The 20,859-nt window shown below is 47.3% G+C and overlaps 1 protein-coding gene across 10 annotated transcripts in view; it reads left to right on the top strand.

Annotated features, from left to right (window-relative positions):
• The window catches only part of SORBS1 (sorbin and SH3 domain containing 1), a 204,108-nt gene that overhangs the window by 111,713 nt on the left and 71,536 nt on the right, over nucleotides 1–20,859 (top strand). For all 10 annotated transcript variants that reach the window (XM_060101735.1, XM_060101746.1, XM_060101755.1 and 7 more), the window contains 4 exons: nucleotides 3,794–3,938; nucleotides 7,728–7,757; nucleotides 14,887–15,059; nucleotides 16,989–17,052. In XM_060101735.1, coding sequence (XP_059957718.1) covers nucleotides 3,794–3,938; nucleotides 7,728–7,757; nucleotides 14,887–15,059; nucleotides 16,989–17,052 — 412 coding nt within the window. The remainder of the gene's footprint in view (nucleotides 1–3,793; nucleotides 3,939–7,727; nucleotides 7,758–14,886; nucleotides 15,060–16,988; nucleotides 17,053–20,859) is intronic.

A 20,859-nucleotide genomic window follows, 5' to 3' on the forward strand; every position in this document is an offset into this window, starting at 1 on the left:
TTCTCCCCTCAGGAGCCCTGGGAGCTGAGAGACCGCAAGAACCTCAGCGTGAGTCGTAAAATGGGGACGCACGGATCTGTCGGGGCTGTGGGTGCAGTGGAACTGAGTACGCCGAAGTTTCTGATATAGGGCCTGGCACGCAGAGAGTGCCCAGTAGCTGTTAGCTTTGGGGCTGAGGGTTGCCCTAGCAAATGGACCAGAGCTCCTCAAAAATAAGTGGCTGACTAAGTAGCAGTTCATCATTGAGTTCCTGCCACGTTCTAGTTTTCCTGCTAGATTCTGTGGGCACAGCTGTGAACAGGATTTATCTGAGTGGTGTCTTGGTGCTCAAGTGTAACGTACATGGTATCCTCTGAGTTTATACTCCTTGATTTTCTGATTGAGTGGGTCTGGGGAGGGGCCGAGGACTGAGATTTGGTAACAGGCATCCTGGGGGATTCTGACACTGAGGATCTGTGGACTCACATTTTAAAATGTAGCAACCTAGTGGGTCATGCAGTTGGCTGCTGGAATTAAACGTTCATTGACATCCCTCTGCGGAAAGAGGTATGCCTACAAAACCGGCTCCAGTGGCTCATTAAACTGAAGCCAGTCACACAGAAAGCAGGAAGGAAACTTGTTTTTTGACTTGTAAGAGAAATTACAGTGAGATATCAGGCACACCAAAGCTGGGAAAGGCTACATCCCGGGCAGGGTCCTCTTCTCTAATCTCTAGATACAGCCCATCACGGCTAGGTGAGGACCTGGCCAAATGTGGCCCAGGGGCTTTGGATATCCTAGCTTTGAGCTTTTCCACTCAGCCCTGTTGGAGGAAAGTGCTAGATTGTTCGCTGATGCATTCTCCTCACCCCAGCTCAATTTATAGGTGCATTTAGAAGCCACTCTTGTTTTGGAGAGTACAGGCACAGAATGTTTCTCTGGAGCAGCCTGTAAAGCAAATCTTATTTTTAGTGCACTAGTATATCATGAGTAGCTTTCTTGTGTACCCTACACTTTGTCATTTGCATAGATCTAGATTTTCATATTGAGTTTGTCTCATGTGTGCCAGGACAGATTAGTTGGGACAGTGTCCTCAATTTCTCAAACCTGTTTGGTCAGCCTGGTATACTGACTTCCCCGGAGGACTTCCTTTGGCCTGATAACTTCTGGTTTGGCCCTGGGTACAAACAGAGTAAGAGGTGAAAAAGGAAACTGGTTGGATTCCTGCAGTGAGTGAGAATTGTCAAGAGGAACAGGAGCCCCTGTGGATGGTGGCCAAGCCACAAGTTGATATCTGCTCCATCTGCAGTGATTGGAGAGTAAGAGGGAAGAAAATTCATGTGAATTGATCCAGGTTCTTTTAGCCAATAGCTATTTCTGTGATGTTCCAGAAATAAGATTTATGCCAGAGTAAAATTTGTGAGATGCTTAATGTTCACATGATCCATCCTGGCATTTGTACTTTAAGGAGCTGTATGGCTGATTTTTTGTGTTTCTTGGGTGCATCATGGCAGAGTTATCTTTATTACATCACTTTGGAAGTAAATTAGGAAAAGTGTAATTGTTTTTCCACTATACAAAAGAAAAAATTGAGATGAGGCACTTTTTGAACAAGATCATATTGTGCCTCTCGAGTCTTAGGGAAAGGTTTTATTTACTAAACTGAGCTGCCACTCATAACTAACAGCTGTGACATTAGGGCACTTTCAGAAGAGGTGAGCTGACCAAGCCGTGTTTTTATTTTATTTTTTATATTTTTTGCAGTACGCGCGCCTCTCACTGTTGTGGCCTCTCCTGTCGTGGAGCACAGGCTCCGGACGCGCAGGCCCAGCGGCCATGGCTCACGGGCCCAGCCGCTCCGCGGCATGTGAGATCTTCCCGGACCGGGGCACGAACCCGTGTCCCCTGCATCGGCAGGCGGACTCTCAACCGCTGCGTCACCAGGGAAGCCCCAAGCGGTGGTTTTTTTTGTGTGTTTTTTTTTTTTTTGCGGTATGTGGGCCCCTCGCTGTTGTGGCCTCTCCCGTTGCGGAGCACAGGCTCTGGACGCACAGGCCCAGCGGCCATGGCTCACGGGCCCAGCCGCTCCGTGGCATGTGGGATCTTCCCAGACCGGGGCACGAACCCGTTTCCCCTGCATCGGCAGGCGGACTCTCAACCACTGCGCCACCAGGGAAGCCCCAAGCCGGTGTTTTTAAAGGAAGCTCCTACTATGTGTCAGGAGCTGTCCCGGGTCCGGACACTCACATCCTCTCTTTTTTTTTTTTTTTTTTTTTTTTTTGCGGTATGCGGGCCTCTCACTGTTGTGGCCTCCCCCGTTGCGGAGCACAGGCTCCGGACGCGCAGGCTCCGGACGCGCAGGCTCAGCGGCCATGGCTCACGGGCCCAGCCGCTCCGCGGCATATGGGATCCTCCCAGACCGGGGCACGAACCCGTATCCCCTGCATCGGCAGGCGGACTCTCAACCACTTGCGCCACCAGGGAGGCCCCATCCTCTCTTTTGGTGGGCACGTGTTCTCTTGCTACAGAGGTTGTTCAGAGACACCTTTGCTGGTAGACAGCTCCTGTCAACCATGTGGCATTTACTGAGCACCCGTGGTCTGCAGGGCATTGTGCTAGGTGCAGGGTGGAGAGGAGGAAGGGAGGCATAGCCCTTGTCCTGCAGGTACTTACAGAGCAGTTGGTCTCTGGTGGAGCACACTGACTGCTTTGAGCTACACTTTTATCTAGAAGGTAACTATCAGTCTTGTTCTTCAAACCTTTTGGGAGTGACATTCTGGCTTTGGGGTGTGTAAACTTCAAAATAGAAACTTTGCAAAATTTATAGGCATGATAGAGGAAACTGTCTACATATCTTTACTATTTTTTTTTTTTTTTTTGCGGTACGCGGGCCTCTCGCTGTTGTGGCCTCTCCCGTTGCGGAGCACAGGCTCTGGACGAGCAGACTCAGCGACCATGGCTCACGGGCCCAGCCACTCCGCGGCATGTGGGATCTTCCCGAACCAGGGCACGAACCCGTGTCCCCTGCATCGGCAGGCGGACTCTTAACCACTGCGCCACCAGGGAAGCCCTCTTTACTATGTTTTAAGGTCCTATTTTCATGTCTTTAAAAAGACTGCTATTATTCTCATCATGCAGATTATAATGTTAGTAGTAATAATTTTATTGGTATTTCTGGCAGACACCTCAGGATTTCAAAGTCAGGATTTTCATAAGTCTTTACTTCAGAGATCTTTGTCAGTCAATATTAGAGTGAGAAAATGTCACAGTATGACAAGATAATGTCCAGATCTCAGAAGTGAGTGCTAGTAGGGTCGTTCAGTGGTGTAGGTAAGAGTAGCTTTTCCAAGAGCTCCAGTACTTAACTCTTCCCTGTTCTTACATCAATGGCTTCTCGTCCTCACAATGTCTCATGTTGCTCTAAACAAGTACTAAATTTTCCTGACTTTCCCCAATTAAACCACCTTTTGTTCTCAGATTGCATTGGGGATTGCATGAGTTTTGCATGTTACGCTTCTTCGAATTTGCTTTTTCAGTAACCGGATTGAGCCACAGTTATGACCAGATGAAAATAATGAATGACGTTGCTGAGACTTCGAGTAACAGTCACCTTCCTTCTCTCCCCTTACTAATCTCAACAAAGAGAATAAACATTCCAGATTAAACTTACCTAACTGGAATTAATATGTCTCACTGGTTACATTTCTTTTTATAATTAAGGTCCTTGTAAAGCTTTAAATCTCTTCTTTTTAAAAAGCGGTACCTCTTGGTTTCACGGAGTTGCAGTGAGTCACAACGCTGGTTTTCTTTTCAGGACTCAAGTCCTCTACTAAATGAAGTTTCTTCATCGCACGTTGGAACTGATTCCCAGACCTTTGCACCAGTTAGCAAGCCATCGTCTGTCTACCCGTCCACGACAATTGTCAATCCTACTATTGTGCTCCTGCAACACAATCGAGGTAAGAGATCTGCGAGGAGCACCCCGCCCCCAGCTGGCTGGAATCAGCCATAGCTGCCCTGTGACATCTGGGGCAAGAATTCTGCCATCGCACAGCATTTTCTACAAATCCCATCCTTCCCCAAGGCCGTCTGCCCCAGTTTACTCACTCCCACGACCCACAAAGTAGATCACAGCAGCAGACAGAGGCCCCTGTCTGGCCATGAGGTCAGGTGTCTGAATAAGTAAGTAGGTGACGTGTGTCCCACAGCCTGGCTATTCAGTTTTCTTCAGATGGGAGCTCCGAAAAGAAAGAAAAGACAGAAAGGAAAACATCTGCCCCTTAATTACCGTCATGAGAATTCTAGTCAGGGCTCTGCTAGGAAAATCCAGGTGCAGTAATACCTCTTTTAATTACTGTCCTAAGTCCTGTAGTTCTGTGACATGAATTTTCTAGAAAGTAAACTTTTGAGCACCAAAATTAAAAAAAAAAAGAAAATCTACTGGATGGGAACTTTTCTAGAATAGAAAACATGTTTTTGTATCTCTAAAACAGAGGCTTTTGAACTTTTTCTTAGTGACTCATGGCCTTCATTCTCTCCAGAAGTCACTGCACTGGGCTTTCCCTCAGTGGCACCCTCTGGGGACTTGACATTGGTGTGGCTTCTTGCCCTGTACCCTAGGTGGCCCCCGACAGCTCTGCTGAGGGTTTTCATGTTTGTTTTCTAGAGTTTCTCTGACTGCTGCTGGTTGGTTCTTCCCTTTCTCTGAAGGGGTGTCATAGGGGAAACGGAGCGTGTTGAGGTAGTAATGATACATGTTGACCCTTCTGCTTTAAAATCCCAGAAGATGATTCTAAGTCCCAAGTTTTCCTTTTTGAAATTCCATAGAGGAATAAACTTCCCCTTCACAAAAGTCCTTTGCGGTGTGAAATGTAAAGTCTTCAAGCAGTTTCCTAGTGTAGAAAGGGCTCTTGAGTCTGAATTTCAAAGAACGGTGGAGGTTTAATTATTTTATTTAGAGCTCAAAGCTCGGTACCAAATCTCCCTTTTCTTGACTCCCTGCTCGCCTACTTCATACTTTTCCTCCCCTCCCCTCTCCTCCCTCTCTGTAGGGACTTGGATGAGAATGAGACTGGAGTCTATTTTTAATTGTTTTCCGTATTAAATGGAGTTTTCTATTTCCTGCCCCAAACTTGAAAAGCAGATGAATGAAACATTTTCTCTCACAGTCATCCCACTCAAATCTTAGTTATTTTAGTCATTTTATTTTTTTTCATTCTGTGTGGTTCCCGTATTAATTTTCACCCATGAATCTATGTTCTTCAAAAGATAGAAGGGTCCCACCCCCTACACTAAGCTACGTAAGAGCCCGTTTTCCTTTCAGCGGTGCCATCCCCCTTACTGGCAGTAGCTTTCTCTCTGCCCAGAAAGTGTCCATAATGCAGGACAAAGTGAAATTCTGGTTCTCTATGAACTTCTTTATGACTCATCTTTTTTAAAAACCCACTCAAAAAAAAGCAAGTTAGTTCCCAGAAGGAAAGGCAGTTTATTCCCAAGGCCACTTGGTTTTTGGGAAATGTCAAGTGTAATGCCAGCTACTTCTGATGGCACCTAGTAAGACGTTTTTGGGCACAGAAGTGCCTGTAGTTCCTTTTGCTTCTTCCCTGAACAAATGGAGTCTTCTTATTTTCTCAGATGCCTTTGGTTCTTGCCTTTCTCTTTTGTCCAAGTCCTGCCTTTGGGCTTAAACATCAGAATCGTGCAGCCTGAATCACACATCCCTCAGGAAAGGGTTCAAGTCCTTTGTTGTTTGGAATTAAAAGGTAGCTTCCCCTACGCTCCTTAAGGAGGCGGGAAGAGTTGGGGAGAACGGAAATGCCTAGTGCAACCGGCTTTGGATCACTAATCATCAACCCACTTTAGGTCAGGCATTTTTGGCTTCGCTTTGGAATTTACCCAGCCTGGCAGCCCTGCTTTGCCTCACAAAAAGTACCCATGAAAACAATTTAACTATTGCAAAGTCTCCTGAGGGAGTGATAACCCTGCTCCACTTCTAGAATTCTAGTTTAGTCATCGTAAAAAAGGTTCCCTTTGTTCCTGCCTAGGCTGCCCCAGGGCACAGTGTGACAATAACCCTGTCTCCCCAAGCCAGGCCCCCCTACTGCAAACAAACGGAGGGGCACTGCACCTCTGGCCTGCCTCTCACAGTTGTGTAAACATAGCCCTTGCCCCTCTGTCTGGAGCTTTCCGTCTCACATGTGTTTGAGGGCAGATGGCTTATGATCACTCTGGGGAGGAGGATTTAAACTGGAAAACTCTCAGGACTGAGAGAGTGCCTGGGTGGTTCTTGGTCTTCAGTGTGCATAGCATGCTGAGAGTCACATTCAGGAGGGCTTTGGCGGGGAGGCATGAGGGAGAAGCTCTGCATTTTTCAACAAGCTTGCAGGGCATGTCCATGGACCACGTGAAGGACAGGAGTTCCGCGGTCCCAGACTTCTAGATCTCATGGTCACGTGAAACGGTCTGGGGACTAGCCTGGGGTTGCTAATTTCTAACTTTTGCTAAATAACACTCCTGAAAAACAACCACTGTGATCTACACTGCATGCATCTCTTTCTATGAAGGAAAGGCTGTTCCGCACCTCAGAAGTGCGATACCACATAATCTTTTCAATTGAATAAATTTGCTTTTGATTGCTAGGGAAGGCCTTGCCTCCAGCTGAGAGCCTAGCGTTTGGGTACCATAGATCCAGTGAGCACTTTGATTTAACAGACAAGGAAACTGAGGCTGAGACGTTACGTAGTTGGTCAGTGCCATCTGGCAAGTTGCTGGCAGAGCTGAGCCTAGGGCTCTGCTGGGCTTCTGTGGTACAGCTAGTGTGAACCTTGCCCACGTGCCTGACCTAGACAGGGTGGCTTCCACCGGCTGCGAGCTCCCCTGCTGCTCTGTTTACTTCTTGCCACGCTGGCTCTGGAGGGAGGGTGGGGATGCCGCCAAGGGGGGACGATGACAGCACCCATGGGCTGGCAAGTGTTCTATTTTTATACATGTGGCTGCTTTATATTTAGCAGCTGTAGAAGGCAAAGGTCATTTTTGTGCTTATCCCAAAGCACATACGCACAGAACTCTCCAAAGGAGATGCTGGCCTCCCCACTGCGAGACTGCCCAGGAGGGTGGGAAACCAATGGACCTCCCACTGTTAAGGAACCAGTGGGACCTGGTGATTAGAATTGGAAAGAAACCTGGGGAACCCAGGTTCTGAACGCAGCTCTGATTTTCAGTGTCATCTTGGGTAGTTTGTGCCCCTTATCTGAGGTCTCTCAGCCAGTGCTGACCTACCTGCTAGAGTTACTGTGAAGATTAAAAGCATTCACACATGTGAAAGCTCTTAAAACAGTATCTGGCATTTAGCAAGCTCTCAGATGGTAGCTGCCATGGTTATGATTACATTCCCTCAAAAGGTACCAAGACTGGGGTGTATAAGGTCCCGCTCCCTTGAGACCAGGGGAGTTGAGGGCCTCCTACAGTGATCAGATCACTTTAAGATGTAAACAACCAGAAAACAGTGATTGTTCCCCAAATCCTGGCACAAATCTGGGGGAGAAGGACAGGAGACACCACACCCAGATGATGAAGCCACATTAATATCCCTGTATTCAGCTGGGCTACACAGCATTTTAGCATCTAAGCCCAGAGGACAGTGAGGACACAGGTTTGGGGATCCTAATGAGTTATGCCAGGACTTCTCGGTCTTACCACGTCTGTGTAGATCTCACTTACACTGTGTATTTTTTTGTTTTTTATCACAGAACAGCAGAAACGACTCAGTAGCCTTTCAGGTAGGTGAGAAATATTTATTTACATTACTAACACCTGTTCCTGCTAAAGCCATCTTCTGTCCGCCACCTGATGTGTTCAGTCAGTGAAGTCTTGCGAGCTTCTCTGATGTGTTGGGAACTCTGCTTATTGCTGGCTGCAAGGATGATAAAAACAGGCATGGTTCCTGCCTCCCTGGAACTTGAAGGCTGGTGGGGGCACAGTAGTGGTAGAAACTAGTCAACGTGTCCCATGGGACAGTGACAAGTGCCTTGATCGGTAAGAACTGGCTATTCTGAATAAAAAGGACAAGGAGCTGCGCTTTGGATGGAGTGCTCCTGGCCAGCGTCATTGAAGAAGCCACCTTCCTATTGCTTCTGTGTCTCTTCTAGGGTGTGACCATCTGGGGTTGGGAAATGCGGATCAGTTCTCTCCTTTTTGGGTGGCAAACCCAAATGCCAATAGATGACCCTGGGATGATGGACCAAGGGGAGAGCCTCCAGACCAGCAGTGCCTGGAAGAGGGTTGGGGAGCACAGCTTCTTGAACTTGAGCTGTCATCAGACCCTCCTGGAGAGCTCCCCAAAGCCCAGATTCCCGGGCCTCACCTCCAGAGATTTGGATTTCATAGGTATAGGCGAGAAGTTGCATTTCTTTTTTCTTTTTTTAAATATTTATTTATTTGGCTATGTTGCATCTTAGTGGCGGCATGAAGGATCTTCGTTGCAGTGCGTGGGCTCCAGGGTTCTCTATTTGTGGTGCGCAGGCTCAGTAGTAGCACAAGGCTTAGTTGCCCCATGGCATGTGGGATCTTAGTTCCCCGACCAGGGATCGAAACCACGTCCCCTGCATTGGAAGGCAGATTCTTAACCACTGGAGCACCAGGGAAGTCCCAGAAGTTGAATTTCTAACCAGCTCCCCAGCAATGCTGATGCTTCCCTCTGTACTGACTGCACTGGAATAGCAAGTTTCATCAAGAGCCGACAATGGTGGGAAGTGACTGCAAATATAATCGGATATCAGGGCTCACTCCCTGATAAAGTGTGCAGGATTGGAACGAGGTTGGGGTGGGGAGGGAACCCAGGAATGGGAATGTTTGGCCACTTCCTTCTGGCTTTCTGTAGCCATAATCCTGGTTCTCCCACCTACTGATGGTGAGACCTAAGGCAGATCAGGTTTTATCTGCCAAAGAGGGAAAGCAGTAGGGCCTCCTGGGTTCTGCTTGTCAACAGCTTAGCACTGAGCACTGGCACTCAAGTGCTTGATAGAAATGGGCTACTGTTGTCAGTAGGTGCCTCCGTTGGCTCACTTGTCATTTTATTGAGTGCCTACTTTGTGTAAAAGGCACCAAGCCAGGCTCTGGGGCTGTTTCAGGGAACTGTGCTGCCCTCAAGCAGCTAATGGTGTGATATCATGGCTTGTAACTTTGTTTTGGTCATGGACTCATTTGGAGAATCTAAACAAGGCAGTAGATTCGTTCTCTAGAAAAAGCCACATGCATGCAAACACATGGATTTGCCGGTACTCGTGATCTCTGGGGTTGAGGACCCCTGATCCGGTGGACAGCAAAAGCCACCATTTTTCTGAGCAGCTGCTCCATGACTTCTGTGTTCCTTCATCCCACTGCTGTCCTTGTGATTCGTGGAGAGCCTGGTGGAGAGGACATGGGATTCTCACACCCTCTCCACTTTATCCAGGACTTGGCCGCAGGACCAGGACAGGCCCTGGCTGAGCTCAAGGTGCCCTTTGCTGCCCCTCCTGGAGCTGCCGCACTCCAGCCCACTTCATTCCCTGGCCCCAGCCCAGATTGTTGAGAACAGGGCGACTCTGAAAAGGCGCTCCTGTGGGCACCTTCCTGCTTTGGGGAGTTTGAAAAGGCACCTCAACACATGTTAGGGGACCCAGAGTTTGGTCCTGTTTCTTCCCTCTTATAGTAGCTGTTTGTCCCTGGGTAAGTGATTTCACCTCACTGAGCCGGTTTTCTCGTATGGGAAATAGGCATGTAATCCTTGCCCCTGCCTCAAAGAGACGTTGTAGGGATCATTTGTGATGGGAAGAGGGAGGAGGGTGCTTTGCACACTGGAAGGTGCTGTGTGAATGTCGGGGCTTCTCTATCATGCTGGCAGGCTCGGGCCACTTCCTCTGCTTTAAAATAAGCTCAGCGCTTCCATCCTCCACTTTTGGTGCAGATCCACTAAGGGTATTTGATAGAGCGGGACATAAAGTAGGTGCTCACTAAAAGCAGTTTTGTTTAAAAAGGAAGAGCACCATTTTGTTCAGAAGCTCCTGAAGGAGAGAAGGCTGGTGGGGCTGGTGCTCTAGTCTGTGCTCTAGAGTAAGAGAAAGTAAGGCTTTTCCCCCCACCCCAGTGGTGATGGGACTTGGAAGGACCACCAGCCTCCCTCCCACTAACCGATTTTTTATTGAACCTCTGTGGGGCTTCATGCTTAATGAGATTCGTGCAGGAATGAGGCCCGCATGGGATTTGGCCTCATGAAGCTCCTGTCCCCTGGGTGGAAAGACAGGAAAACAAGGGCTGGGACAGAGGGGCTGGCATAGGGTATGGAGAGGCCACCCCTCCCTTCCCCGAGGGAAGTGTAAGCAGCGCTGTGATCCTCAATCACAAAGCTTTGGGTGTGAAGACTAGGGATGCTTTCCCTCCTCCCACAGACACAGATGCCCTGTCCAGGTTGTCAGCAGCATCCTTTATCGAGTGGCCCTTTCCAGGACCTTCCTTTGAAAGCACAGTATAAAACTAGAAGGAAATGCTCCAGGGTGTCATGTATTTGCCTAGTGAGAAATAGCAGCAAGGCTTCACCATAACCCATTGGATGTCACAGGGTGGCCCCATCCCCTGCATGGTACAATGAAGTGTCACCTTGGGTTTCCACTATATAAAGAAACACTTCTTTAGAGGCTGCAGTTCAGCCCTCTGTGTATTGAAACCCACTCAATTACAAATCACATGATCATAGGCTTCTAAAGTAAAAGAGTTCAGGGCTAATTTTTGTAGATCAAAAGGACTCTGGCAGCTTGGGAACAAATCCATGGACTGTCAGCCTGAGTTTTGCAGTTAAGTGATGGCTGCTAGAGCCACCTGCCCTAACAATTTCTTAAGAATTACTCTAGGTCTGGAAACGCTGAGGTTGGCATATCTGTGATCTTCCTCTGAAGAGATGACAGTAGAGCGTGAGGACTACAAGCGTCTCTAAGCACTGGGTGAGACAGCTTGAAATCAGCCTCACCTGCTGCAACTTGATCACACTTAGGCAAGGCCTTTCCAGTTGGGAGGGGAGTGTTCACAGCCATGTTAAGGGGGGACTCTGGTAACTCAACATCCCCCCACCCTCCCGAGGTTCCTGCCAAATCCTTGGCCTCCTGTTGGAATTTCGTGGGAGCCTGAGAACTCATCCTGTAAAACCAGTCTGGTCTTAACATCTTTTAAAGCTTATGGTGGTGATGCCAGAGATACAACAAAGTAGTGAATAAAACAAAAAAGAAGTAGACTCACAGATATAGAGAACATACTAGTGGTTTCCAGTGGGGGGGCGTTGGGGGGTGGGAAGTACAACCTATTGGGTGTAAGATGGGCTACAAGGGTATATCATACAACACGGGGAATATAGCCAATATTTTGTAATAACTGTAAATGGAGCGTAACCTTTAAAAATTGTATAAAAAATTAAAAATTAAAAAAATCAGAGCAGTGTGAAATCATTTTAATTAAGGAAAAACCCTATGTCTTTTAAAAAAAAACAACTTACGGTGATGGGGTTTTCTGAAGCACTCATGAAGCTGAGTCTTGCCCACAATGTTTAGAAATTGTTCTGCGGTCCCAGAATGAGTATTCATTTCAGTAGTTTGTTTGAAACCCAGGCAAAGCCACTCCACTGAGCAGTCTGTGAAAGTCGTAAACCTGAGCCCGCTGGCGGCAGTGTTTCCCCAGCTCCCACACCCCTCCTCCACGCACAGACATCTCTGACCTCGGCACCGCTTTCCATGTACCCTGGAACATGGAATGTTTAGTCCTCCAGCCAGCACTCAGAACGTTTTCTTTTCTCAGAGATGAGAACCTCTCCCTCAGTCAATGAACAGATCCTTCCCGGACACGTACTAATAGCCCGGGCACATCTTCATCCCCTGCCGTCTCACCTCATGGGCTCCACTGGTAGGACATTAGTCTCCCCGGTGTAACCCTTTTGCCCCCCAATCTTTTGGCCTCTCTGGTGACCATCTGACACACTCCTTCCTCCCGTGCTGACCTCCCTCCCTACTTAACTGCCTGCTTCCTGCCCACAGACTCATCCCTTCCCCTGCAATCTGGCATCTGCCCTCACTCCCCTCCTGAAAGTTTCTCCCTCAGAGAGATCCTGTGACTCTTTTTTTTGCCTAAGGTAATGCCGCTTCCTCTGCTTCAATTTCTTTTTTTTCCTCTGACGCGTTACCATCCCACTTCTTGGAACTCTGTCTTCTCTGGTTTCAGTGACACCTCACTTGTTCCTCTCCGGTTCATCTCCTATCCCTCCAACAACAACTGCAAGCTTCTGGGAACCCTTTTTTTCCCCCTGCTTTTCAGCCTGTAACTGTGACATTCCTTCGTGCATGACTTCGGCCCTTGACTCTGTCATCTCCTCCACTGACCTCTTCCATCTCCTTGCCTTCAGCCATCACTTTTGTGCTGATGGCTCCAAAATCGCCCTCTTCCGGGGCCTCTCCCTGGGCTTCACTCTCATGTTTCTTCAGGGTCTCTGGGGCACTTGTACTTGAGTATCTCACTGTCTCCTCAAAGTTACCCTGTCTAAGTGCAGGCAGCCTTCTCTCCCTGCCTTCCCCAGCCCAGTTCCCTTTCCTGACTTCTCTGTTTGGATCAGGCCAGGCTCCCAGGCTCGAAACCTTGGTCCCACCTTGGAGGGAGGCCAGACAGGATGCGGTTCAGAGAGGACCGCTGGAGTCAGGTGGACACTAGGCCGAATCCTGGCTTGACCACGCGCTGCTGTGTGACCTCAGGCAGGCTGCTTTAACTTTTCTGTGCTCTGTTCCCCTTACCTGTTTTTTAAAAATGGAGGGATGACTTAATGGATCAGTAACTGACACTCTGAAAAGCTCAATGCAAACCACAGCACTAATAAATGGTTAGATGGGCATTCATACTCTACTGCTCTTCTGTCCAGTATGGTAGCCACTAGCCAGCCACATGTGGCCATTGAGCACTTAAAATGTGGCTAATCCAAATCAAGAGGTGCTGTAGGTATAATATACACACTGACATGCAGTGCTTGGTACAAGATAAAGAATGTATAATACCTCATTAGTAATTGCTTATACTGATTACATGTTGAAATGATATTTTAGAGTAAATAAAATAAAAATGAATTTTACTTGTTTCTTTTTTTAAAAAATGGAGGGATGATGATACTTTCTTCCTCATAGAGTTACTGGGAGAATGAGCTGCGATAATGTACGTGAAGAGCTTAGCACACTGCCTGGCCCATAATAAGCTCAGAGTAGTCCAGAGGCCCCTGGCATTTGCTTATGCCATTCCCTCTGCCAGGAGCGCCCTTCACTTCCTCTTTGTCTGGCTGACCCTTCTGAGAGGTGGTGCCTGAGCCCAGTTCCTCAGCAGAGTTGGATGCGGACTCCTCTGTCAGCACTGGTTGCCTCCATTCTCATTGCTGGCTCTCCCGCTCTTTCTGCCCACTAGGCCGTCAGTTCCTTGAAGGCCAGGCTGGGAATGGTTCATCGCCATGTCCACAGCACATATGAACATATAGCGCCTGGCGGGTGCTTTGTAAATGCCTCCCATAAATCAATGACATGCCCTGGAATAACAGAACACATTAAGTAATTTTATAATCTATAGACCACACGTGGTATGTTTATAAGCTCTCTGTAGCTTCCAATCCTGGATGAAATTAAATAAACTCTAATGTGCATTTAGCAGTTTACCATTTTCTGAGCACTTGGCGTAAGCTATTTTATTAGGTCCTCACAACATCGCTGTGAGCTGGCCAGTTGAAGTGTTATCCCCATTTCTGGATGAGAAAACAGAGGCACAGAAAAGTTAAGTGACTTCCTCAAGGGGAAACAAGAACTTCCAAGTAGTGTCTGGCCACCCTTGTGTGGTTTACCTGCTCCCTCACTTCCTAGAAAAGTCAGAACTACCTGGATGTCTGGAGTACAGACAAGTACAGACATCTATAGGGCACTTACCACACTGTCCACACATTTTTTAAAAGGGCCTAATGGGCGGAAAACAGTATGGAGGTTTCTCAAAAAAAAAAAAAAAAAACCTCAAATAGACCTACCATGTGACCCAGCAATTCCACTCCTGGGTATATATCTGAAAAAAACAAAAACACTAATTTGAAAAGTTACATGCACCCCAATGTTCATAGCAACATTATTTACAGTTGCCAAGGTATGGAAACAACCTAAGTGTCCACCAACAGATGAATGGATAAAGAAGATGTGGTATGTACACAATGGAATACAACTCAGCCATAAAAATGAAATTTTGCCATTTGCAGCAACATGGATGGACTTGGAGGTCATTATGCTTGGTGAAATAAGTCAGAGAAAGACAGATACTGCCATGATATCACTTACATGTGTAATCTAAAAAATACAACAAACTAGTGAATAAAACAAAAAACAGACTCAGGTATAGAGAATAAACTAGTGGTTACCAGTGGAGTAAGAAGAAGGGGAGAGGGGCAATGTAAGGGTAGGACAAAGGGTTATTATGGGATTATATGAAATCATGTGTGTGAAACTTTTGAAAATTGTAAAACACTACAGAATCTAATCTTTCATCCAATAAATAAAAAACAAATACTAAACAAAAAAAAAGGGCCAGATGGTAAATATGTTAGGCTTCGCAGGCCATACGGTTTCTGTCACAGCTACTCAGCTCTGCCGTTGTAGCTCCAAAGCAGCAGTAAATAATACATAAGCGAAGAGCTTGGCTGTGTTCTAATAAAAGTTTATTTACAGAAACCAGGGGCTGGGCCATGGTTTGCTGACCCCTGCTCTAAGCACAACTCCTTCCAATTGAGAACTGGCAGACACACTCTACCCTAGCTGGATTGTTTGTGGGGAATTTGCTTCGGAGCCACCAGAAGAGCTTCAGCTAATGATTGCTTTTCTTTTCCAGATCCTGTCTCGGAAAGAAGAGTGGGAGAGCAGGACTCAGCACCAACTCAGGAAAAACCCACCTCCCCTGGCAGGGCTGCTGAGAAGAAGGTGAAGGATGACAGCAGGCGGGTGGCAAAGAGCACTCAGGACCTAAGCGATGTTTCCATGGATGATGTGGGCATCCCACTCCGGGTACGCGTGCGGACCTGCAAGTCCTTCTTAGGCTTTGTCCTAAGCCAGTGACAGGTGTCCACCCCTGGGTCCATGTGACCCCCGGTTGTGGGTGGCAGAGACCTCAAAAGGAGGGTCCTCAGCACTGTCTTCTCTAAGCCCAGTGAGGCCTGCAGAGCCTCCAAGAGCTGGGTGACAACTTTTCCCGAAGCATATGTTAGCTGTTTCTAAATCCATGAGAAAAGGGTTTCACGGTCAAATGAATGTGGGGGAAAGCTGGGTGGAACAAAGGCAGATTGCTTTCTCTGTGGCAGAACTTCTGAGAGGCTTCAGGCCTGTGTGTGTTCAAGAGGAGAAGGTCATGGGCAGTGGTTTCCCAGTCTCCTTCGTTACTGTGCTGTTGTCCAGGGTTAGAGAACCCTGGGAAGAGTGCGAGGCTCAGGGTCCCTGCCACCATGCATTCAGGAAGAAGTTCCCTTGGATGGGAGATAGCCCATCATCCAGGGAGAGGGGGAGACTCTTGGGGACACACAGGGTGGATTCAGCCTGCAAGGCCTCAGAACAGGGTGGGTCTCGTGGCAGCCCTGGCGTAGCCCTCCCCGCTGTGCAGGTCCGCCAGCCTCCTGCAGGCCCTGGGATCCCAGAGAAGCCCCACATTTGAACCTGGATTGGGGTGAACCCCATCCCTCTCCATGTGCCAGAACCAGAACACTGGCTGTGATGTGTTTCTCTGTGATTTCCAATGAGCAAAGGACAGGTTTTTGTGTCCCTTTGGGGGAGGCTGATAGAAACAGCAGTGGGCTAAGCCTCAAAAGAATTGTTGTCCTAAGGAATAATAAGTATTCCAATAATAATAAATAGTAGTAGAAAGAATTATTACTAATGACTGCAGTGTTCGTTTGCTAATGCATTATCTCATTTAAACATGATTCACCGTACAAGGTAGGTACTAATATCATTCCCATTTTATAGATGAGGAAACAGGGACTCAGGCGGGATTACTTGCCCAGGATTGCACAACCTGTGGGTGACAGAGCAGACCCTTCCCGCTAACCATCCTGTTGGGCAGCCCTCCCTCTCACCTGCTCACCTGCTCTGTGACCTTTGACTTTCTGTATCACATTTTCTCATCTGTAAGGTGGGAGTGGAGTGAAAGTATCTGATCTAACCACCTGTCTCCTTCCTTGTTTTACTTTTATCTTAAAAAACAACCCAGCTTTGTGGTTAGGATGGAAACTGTCTGGCATTGGATGCTATAATGGGTTGCATTTTAACGTATACATTCTAAATCTAGCCCTATGCACGTGGCTTAGATACACTTCTACAGAGTAACCTGAAATGGGTGATAAGCATATGTTCCTTGTTTCTTACATTTCTAGGAGCCTTTACTTCAGTTTAGTCATCTATATATGGAGAGAGTTTCTCTCTAAAAATTACCTAAGAATGGACACATTTCAAGTGGATCCTTGTCCACTGGTTTCAAAACCTGCATCCTTTTGACCAAATATTACCCCGCAGATTCAGGTCTGAATCCCTTGGTTTGTCTGTTCTTTCTCAACAGTTTTGCATTTAAAAAAAAAAAAAGAGGGCTTCCCTGGTGGCGCAGTGGTTGAGAGTCCGCCTGCCGATGCAGGGGACACTGGTTCGTGCCCCGGTCCGGGAGGATCCCACATGCCGCGGAGCAGCTGGGCCCGTGGTCCATGGCCGCTGAGCCTGCGCATCCGGAGCCTGTGCTCCGCAACAGGAGAGGCCACAACGCAGTGAGAGGCCCGCGTACCGCAAAAAAAAAAAAAAAAAAAAAAAAAAAAAGATTTCAGTGTGAGATCACAAAGATGTATAGAATTACATGAGTTTTGACTTGAGACGTTGTCACTTTGCATTTTGCTTTCGTAATCATGGAAGTTCTGAAACATGCTGAGATTTCCATTTTATTTTACTCTTTTTCTCCAGAACACCGAGAGATCAAAAGACTGGTACAAGACCATGTTTAAGCAGATCCACAAACTAAACAGAGGTATTGATTTTCATTTGTAGAAGCTGTGCTGTGCCCATATGTTGACTGTTGTGGTGAGGACCTAAACTCACTTGGCTGGAAGACTGGGCCCTGCAGCTTGACCTCATTAGGCCCGGGCCTGCCTGAGCCCAGCCATGCACCTTCAGAGCAGACGGGGCGGGAGGACTTGTGCCCCTGCCTCACATGTGGGAGCTCAGGTCAGCTCCCAAGTCCTCCCTCCCAGATGTTGGGGATGCAGCAGGCTGAGCCCAGCATTCTGCCCGCGTTCTTTAGCGTCTGCCTGCCTGGGACGTGAGCAGCTTCGGCTCCCACCTGCTTCTGGCTTTAGGTGCACCTCCCAGTGTCAGCCCATGACTGCCTTGTAGGCAGAGCAAGTTGAGAAGGCATGGACTGGGAGTTAAAAAAGTGTTCTCGTCTGGGTTCAGTCCCCCAAGCACTCATGTGACCGTGGGCCAGTCATGTACCTCTCTGTGTTTGTTCCCCTCCCCTTCCTCTGAGGGATGTGGCAGGGCCCAAATGAGAGCAAATTCTGCCTTGTGAAGTAGGACGCATGGTGCACCTGTATGACGGTGTTAATGTGAAAAACAATCTTCCCCAGCTGGGAGCCAGCACTTGGCAGGGAGCCCTGAGAGCCAGTCCAGAGCTGACACAACAAAGCCCGCTCAAGCTGGGAGAGTAGTGCTTCCAAATCAGGGGCCTGCTGAGCTGCCAGCAGGGGACCCAGCATGGTGGGAGAACCCCAGGCCAGTGCTCAGGCAGGTTGCAAGCCCCACAGCTCTCATCCGCCTGTGCCGCCACTCAGCTGCTAGGCAGGGATGCAGCTGCACTGTGGGAAGGGTACCACTCCTCCTGCAGGCAGAGCATCCTGTCTCCCTGTGGCCAAATCCAGTCTGGCCGCCTGGCGCAGAAGACACACGAAGGCAAAGGAAAAGCATCCGGTCATTGTCTGGTCAGCCTGTGCCGCAGATAACCAGTCTCTCTGATTAACTGTGGCTGCCAGCTAACAGCACTGTTAATTAGCTCCTGCAGTGTTCAGAATGAACCTGGGGGTACCCCTCTTCAATTTGTTTCTAAATTTTGAGATGCTCAGCATTTAGTGTTTCTGAGCCAAGAGTAAATTCACTCTTTTTGAGGTAGATGAGCTCAGTCACGGTGGTGATGCTGGCTGTCTGATCAGATGGTGTCCATTCCACTGGTCACTGCCTAAAGCCAATGTCCATTTCCCCAGCAATCTGTCTGTCTCTCACCTTTAGATCCAGCTTTGGCGGCCCAAATGCCGAGACACAGGTGCATATGTGAAAAATATGTAATTCTGCCCCTCAGGCAGCATTGGTCCTGTCATATATTATAGATGATAACTCAACCTAAATTACAGATTCTGAGCGAAACTACCTGCCCTAGGCAGAGGTATTTGAAAAATTAAGAATCCACTAATTTGCCCTGATTCTAATGTCTACAGCACAAGCTTTGATTTTTTTAAAAAATCATTTGATGACAGTTGTTTTCTTTACACACAATTTATTAGCATACTTAATATTTTTTGCCCATAAAAGGTGAAAATTTGAAGCTTTGTGCTAACTGCCTTTTGATTATTGGAGACTGTATTTATGTAATTCTTTGTCCAAGAAGAGAAATGATATTGTGTCTTTAGACGTGTCTCAGTAATTCAGGCAAAAGGACTGGATTTTTAAAAGCAATTTGAATTTCTTTCATCACTGGTGAAGCTTAGTATGTTCCAGAATTCAAGGAGCCTGAATTGTGTGTGGATTCCTATTCGTTCATTCTCTCCATTTGTATCTTCCTCTATTCTCTCCACCAAACCTGCTCCTCTGCCTAGACACTCCTGAAGAAAACCCTTATTTCCCTACGTACAAATTCCCTGAACTTCCTGAAATCCAGCAAAGTTCTGAAGGTACCATGAACTTAGACAGTGTATCTGTTGTCCTAGCCTTAAATTAATTCTTATAGTTCCATTTTAGGAATAAGATTTGGCTTTTAGATTTTGTTTTTATAGTCATTTTTGGTTGGCAGAAATTTTATTTCACTTATTTGCATGGATGTGCCATATTAAAATAACCAAGTCCTTTCTAATTCATTAATCTCTTTTCAAGTGTGATGCCGTGTGCTTTAATAACACTAAAATAGGTAATCAGTCATTTGAAAGAATCAATTGGAGATTTGTCACTTCCTCCACTTCGTGGTGGGTAGTTTCAAAATCCACTGCTTTTCTCTGCTACAGAGGACAATTCTTACACTCCTACCTACCAGTTTCCTGCATCTACTCCTAGTCCTAAATCTGAAGGTAATTAAAGGAAAATCATGTGCCTCTCTTTGTACCGATACTGTTACTTTCTTTTTCACCTTGGGGTTTCTTCCTGGTGGCTAAGAGCTCTCTCCCCATCATTTGCTTCCCTCTAACCTTGTGTTTTGTGGTGTTCTCTTGCTCCTTGCTGACTGTGTTAACAGGAGTCTATCCAGGTGGTATTTTAATCCTATTCCCTTGGAGTTTACAAGATTAATGGGGTAACCAGTGTGGCTTAGTTACGATACTTTGAACGTGTGGGGCTCTGGGAGAAACTGCCTGTACTCAGATACCCAGGGCTTTGTATTTGGGGTGGTCACGTGATACTGGTGGCGGCGCACTGACCCGGGGAAGCTGAGTCATTATGGCTCATGGGCAGGAGGTAGACGTGCCAGCGTCAGCAAGAGAAACGTTACCTGGTTCCCATACGTGCAACCAACTCTCCACTGGGCCCCTCTTGTCCTGGGTGTATCTCCAGGTATCTCTCCTTGGTAGGGAATTCCCCAAGACATAGCCAGGTATGGGATTGTGTCGTGGTGGGAGATGATAGCCCTTGAAAGTAAGGGTTTTGACCAAGCTAGAAACCTTTTCATGAAAGAGCTGGCTAGGAATTTGGACCTGCTGGGGGGAGGATGGCCACACGTGTATCTAAAAGATATTCTTCTCTCGGGTAAATAGCCTAGGTGTCAAAGAAGGTTCTAAAAGGTGAGTGAAGGGCAACATCCTGAGAGTTATTCTAGTCGCAGGGATTGTCTGATTTTTAGATGAGTGACCCAGAAAGAGAGGAGTGGGTGGGGTAGGCAGGAGGCACTTTGATTAAATGCTCTTCTAGGATGAGATATGTTGAGAGCTCTGAGCTTCATTCATTCAAGTAGTATTGAGTGCTTGTGTGTGCCACACGCTGTACTTGGAACTGAGGACAATGCCGTGAATAAGATATGACCTCTTTTCTCCCACGTTCACGTCAGGCAGGGAATTAGACAAGGCTACTTCATCGTACTGTGTCCAGCATGGTGGCCGTTGTGAGAGCACGTGTCCAGAAGGCCCCAGAAAACCTTGCTGGTACACAGTAGGTCCTTAGCACAAGCCCGAAGAGTGTTGCTGAGTGAAGGCTTTGGACCTCAGAAGCAGAGTCCTTTCTAGGGATGAAGCCCAGTGCAGTCCCATCTTCAAGTGCTTCTCTGTTCCAATCAGCTCAGCAAACCATCCTGCCCAACCCTCCTCCTCATTGGTGAAGTCATCCATTCGGTCATTCACCAAACTTTTATTGATCACTTAACATATATGTGATGACATGCTGAGATGTGTTAGATACAGTTTTAGTTAAAATACCATATTCCATTTTTAGTCTCCCTGTGATGTGCCTGTCGGTGGTTTCCAACCCTTTCATGCCTGGAGCCTATTGTGAACAAAAAGAAAAGTCTACCAAAGGAACTGAGACTTAAAAAATTAAAAGCTGTTGATTTCATTTTAATCAGTGACCTCCTTACTTCCAGCAAGAGTCT

The sequence above is a fragment of the Mesoplodon densirostris genome, chromosome 1 (genome assembly GCF_025265405.1).
Source record: "Mesoplodon densirostris isolate mMesDen1 chromosome 1, mMesDen1 primary haplotype, whole genome shotgun sequence".
In the NCBI taxonomy this organism is placed as follows: Eukaryota; Metazoa; Chordata; class Mammalia; order Artiodactyla; family Ziphiidae; genus Mesoplodon; species Mesoplodon densirostris.